This window comes from Aptenodytes forsteri, unplaced genomic scaffold (genome assembly GCF_000699145.1).
Source record: "Aptenodytes forsteri isolate BGI_AS27 unplaced genomic scaffold, ASM69914v1 Scaffold93, whole genome shotgun sequence".
NCBI classification, from domain to species: domain Eukaryota; kingdom Metazoa; phylum Chordata; class Aves; order Sphenisciformes; family Spheniscidae; genus Aptenodytes; species Aptenodytes forsteri.
In genome coordinates, this window is record NW_008794665.1 from 7,568,745 (window position 1) to 7,573,121 (window position 4,377).

The 4,377-nt window shown below is 37.0% G+C and overlaps 1 protein-coding gene across 1 annotated transcript in view; it reads right to left on the reverse strand.

Moving 5' to 3' along the window:
- The window catches only part of PAPSS1 (3'-phosphoadenosine 5'-phosphosulfate synthase 1), a 47,200-nt gene that overhangs the window by 40,676 nt on the left and 2,147 nt on the right, over window positions 1-4,377 (reverse strand). The window contains exons 2-3 of the mRNA XM_009273572.2: window positions 2,573-2,808; window positions 1,080-1,218 (exon numbers count right to left, since the gene is read on the reverse strand). Of these exons, the coding sequence (XP_009271847.1) occupies window positions 1,080-1,218; window positions 2,573-2,808 (375 nt within the window). The remainder of the gene's footprint in view (window positions 1-1,079; window positions 1,219-2,572; window positions 2,809-4,377) is intronic.

Genomic DNA, 4,377 nt, shown 5'->3' on the forward strand with positions numbered 1-4,377 from the left:
GCTTAGGGACATGGTTTAGTGGGCATGGTGGTGTTGGGTTGACGGTTGGACTCGATGATCTTAGAGGTCTTTTCCAACCTCAATGATTCTATGATTCTAAAGTGACACAATTCTGTTATGGGGCTTGTAAAATTAACAAAATATTAAGGAAGTACTACAGCACAAATAGGATTCTGTACAGAACTATATCTTTGTATCATGCTATCTCAAGCCATCTTGCTTTGATTCTGAGCAAACCTTAGTTCAGCCTTATTTATTCCTGGTCTTCACATGATATATTTGGTAGCGCTAGAAGTATCAAGCAACAAGTCATGCGGAATGTCTTAGATTTCTTGAATTTTATATCACTTTTGATTAATGGTGAGTTCATCATTACAGCATCTGCTAACACAGCACCTGAAAGTGATTACTTTAAAAACTGCTTTGCTTCTTAATACACATAAAAAGTGCTGTCGTCAGCCTCTGCAAACTATAACACAGAGCAAAGAAGCACCTGAAACAATACTTGCAAAGAGTGATCATACATTTAAGCTTTTTTTTATTGCAGGCTGTACTTAAATCTTGATCTGAGGCTGGGGATAGGAAAGCATTTTCATGGGCACTAGCATAGAACCCTAATTTCAAAATAAAAGTTAGTCTCTTCAGAAGTGTACTTAATGGTCTTTACAGAAAGATGGTGATCATGCTTTACTTTTTGTAAGAAGATAGTAACTCTTATTAATGCAATTCTTTATAAACTTCAGAGAGAATTAGGCTCTTTTTTAACTAGTCAATGGACACACAAGGGAGATAGACTAATACTAATCCTCAATCATAAGAGCTTGCAATAGAAACTATGTAATCTGCTCAAGGTTTTTCGATGTGAGGATAGCCAGTTTTGCCCTTTTACTCTCCTATGCATTTAACTACTCAGTTGCATGAGCTAGAAGTCAATGCCAATTTTCTGCTCAGTCCTGTCCCCAGTCCTTGCTGCTTTTAAGGGTGGTACACTCACAGACTTGAGCACACCCGCTTATGTGGAGTCAAATTACACCAATGTTTCACTTATACAGAAAGTATGTGACTACATCTAGGTTCACCTTTAATTTCTCCAGCCCTGGCTTTCTTGTAGAGTCCTTTAACATCTCTCTGCTCACAGACATGCAATGGAGCATCCACAAATACTTCAAAAAAAGGCAAACTTGCCCCTTCATGAATTCGTCTGGCATTATTACGATCCTGAAAGAAAATAGAAAAAAAACCTAAAAGATTGCACCCACATATTGTTATTGTCTTTCTGCTTTTGAAGTTCATTTTAAAGAAGCTGATAGTAAAATGTAAACAAGTTTTCAAAGTTTGAAAAAAGAAACATGATCTGATCAACCGGTGCCTTGCAAGCTACATCAGTTTGGCTACAGTTCATCACATTGTAAAAGCTGACATGAAGATCTGAGACAGTTTACATTAACCTGATTTATAACAAAACAAACCAAACAACCCAGGCATAGAGTGCAGAATTTTCTATACCTGCCCCTATCTTAAGAGTTACATCCCCAAATTACATCTGCCTAGCTCACTAAAGTCAGAGGAGGTATTATCTGCTGCTCCTGATACTACCACCCTCCTCTCCAGAGCACCAGATTTCTCTACATTCGTTAATCTGACAAGACTTGTATAATCCAAATATTATTTTATTTGTATGGCTTGCCAAGCATTGAAACAATTGGTGAATTTCATTTAGAGAACAAAAAACACTCAAAGAAATCCACTAAAACCATCTCTTACTAAATATGGTTATTTTTCCTCATATCTAAAGAATTCTGTTTTATTGCAGGATCTTGAGTTCCCCAAATTATTATCAGAAGAACTGTTTATACCACTATAACCGAAGAAATAACACCTTCTCATGCTGTGAAATGTCTGAGCTACAGCCCCTGGGTCATTCTTCAAGATACTTGGTGTTCACACATCCTTTTTGTCTCTCCTATCCGTGTTCTCATACACAGATGAAAAAAGTCTTCACAAAACAATATGAACATAGATTTAGGTTAATTTTCGCTATTATCTAATGTCATGTTGTATACACAGCATGAAATAAAGTAAAAAGAACTATGGGCAATTAAACATCTTTCCCTTAAGCCACTTGGTAAAATACAGCTCACGCCATTCATTTACTGAGGGAGAAGTTGCTTTTAGAAACAATTTAACTGAGTCTTCAGGTTAAGTGTATACCTAGTCTTCATATTTATGAAGTACTGGAATCTACATGGATCAAACAAGATACTGTAATTTTAAGACTCTTTTTGGAGTATCATTTGGGTTTGTTCCTAATATTAGATTAATAATTCTGCCTAATAGACTGAAGGACAGTTCCAGTTATAGGGCTAATGTAAACTTTTTTTATATTTAAGATTAATGTTTCTGAAATTTGAGTAATCATCTCTAGAAAGCACAAATGTCAAAAAACCCAAACAAACAAGCAAGCATTTGATTCTGGCTAGGTTCAGTGAGGGATTCCTATAACTAAAATTCTGAGTGACATTTTGCATTTTTTATTTTCCCTACACTTTATCTAGAGGGTTTTCACATTTACCTGAGTATAAGGAGAGATGAAACTAGTAATGCACACCAAACCAGCATCTGCAAACAGTTTAGCAACCTCAGCAATACGACGGACATTTTCTTCTCTATCTTCTGGTGTGAAACCCAGATTCTTATTAAGGCCTTGGCGAATATTGTCACCGTCCAATGTGTAGCATGGAATACCATGGCATACTAAATACTCCTCCAGTGCCATGCTCACTGTAGTCTTCCCAGCACCAGATAGACCTAGAATATATATTTATATTGTTATTGAATATTATACACATAGAAACAAGATAGGGCAAGTTGTAGTACATGTACCACTGCTAGTATGAAAAACCCAAAGTGACAAGCGGCAGCAGCAATGCCTTTCGGAGATGCTTACCTGCAATATAAGCCAAGTGCCTTTTACACAGACAATAGGTATAGGGAGAGTAAGGCACAAAGTTAAGTGCGCAATTAAAAGCAGACAAAAGACTTCGGCCTTGAGAACTGCTGCTGATTATAGAGGTGGTGCACATTCCCCAGTGCTGCTGCTGGCAGTTGTTACTACCTGAGCAAACTAAATTCAGAAACCCAACACAGAGTTAAGATGTTACATTTATATCAGAAGAGGAAGATCTCACACTGAAGTGAATTTCAGTCAACAAAAGAAATGGGGTCAGACCAAACCACACTCTGTTCTTATTTCTTGCAGAATAACAGTACTGAATTTTACACCACAGACACAACAAAACTCACTCACTCAAGACTCACACACCACAGTCATGCTCCACTAACTGGAGTGTGTCAGAAACAAGCAAAGACAATTTTAATATTCAACTTTGGTCCAGTTCAGAATCTTCGGCAACAAACCTTTGAACAATTGAGAAGTCTTGCTGGCACTAAGAAGTCTACCGTTTGCTTTAAGTTGGAAATGTATTTAAATAATTTTCTAGACTGGATTTCAGGATTTTAAATGGAGCACATGCTTCAGCTTATACAGGGCAATCAATTCCTAAATGGGACACAAACTCAAATATTCATAAGATGACATTAATCTTTTGAATAAGAAAAAAGAATAAGGGTAATGGTAGTCAAAAAAAAATAGAACTAGTGGGTGAAGAAAAATGTTTTGATCTTTATTAGTGGTGGTTAGGATTTATTCTAGCTTTCAGAGAAAGAAGCAAAAAAATCACACAAAAGAACAGTTTGGTATTACTTCCAAGACCTTTACAGCAAAGGACGACAATCATGCTAACAAGCATGTTCCAAGAAAACACAAAGTGCAAAGGAAACCTTGACACCTGCAATAGTTTAGGGTAATTTAAAGAAGAGGAGTCATTGCATTAGTTCCTCCTTCACTGAATTTAATATCCAGAAGATGCAGAGCAGTCTACTGAAAACATAAGAATATGTGTATCCCAGAACAAGTCCTACATAAGAACTTAAGCCAACACCTCTGTCTCAAAAAAAGCCCCCGCATCCATCTCACAGATTTCAGTATGGTTTGGCTCATACTCAAAACTCTAAAAAAAAAATTGCAGAGTTGTGAATAATGACTTATCATCATCTATACAAATTATCTACATTTTCTTGGACAACTCAAGTTCCTTGTGTCAATGCTTACCCGTCTACTTTGAAAAGAGCAACAGCTATACATGATGAAGCTGAATGTTATGACTTAAGCCAGAACCAGATTCCAAAAGGGGAGGTCCTGCTTTCTTGCTCTCCCCCTTCTCTCCACTCACACCATCCTACTTCTATTATTCCACAACCTCTGGTGCCCATTAGCCAACTCAGTTTGCTAATTTTTTTTTCCTTTTTCTCCCCCCC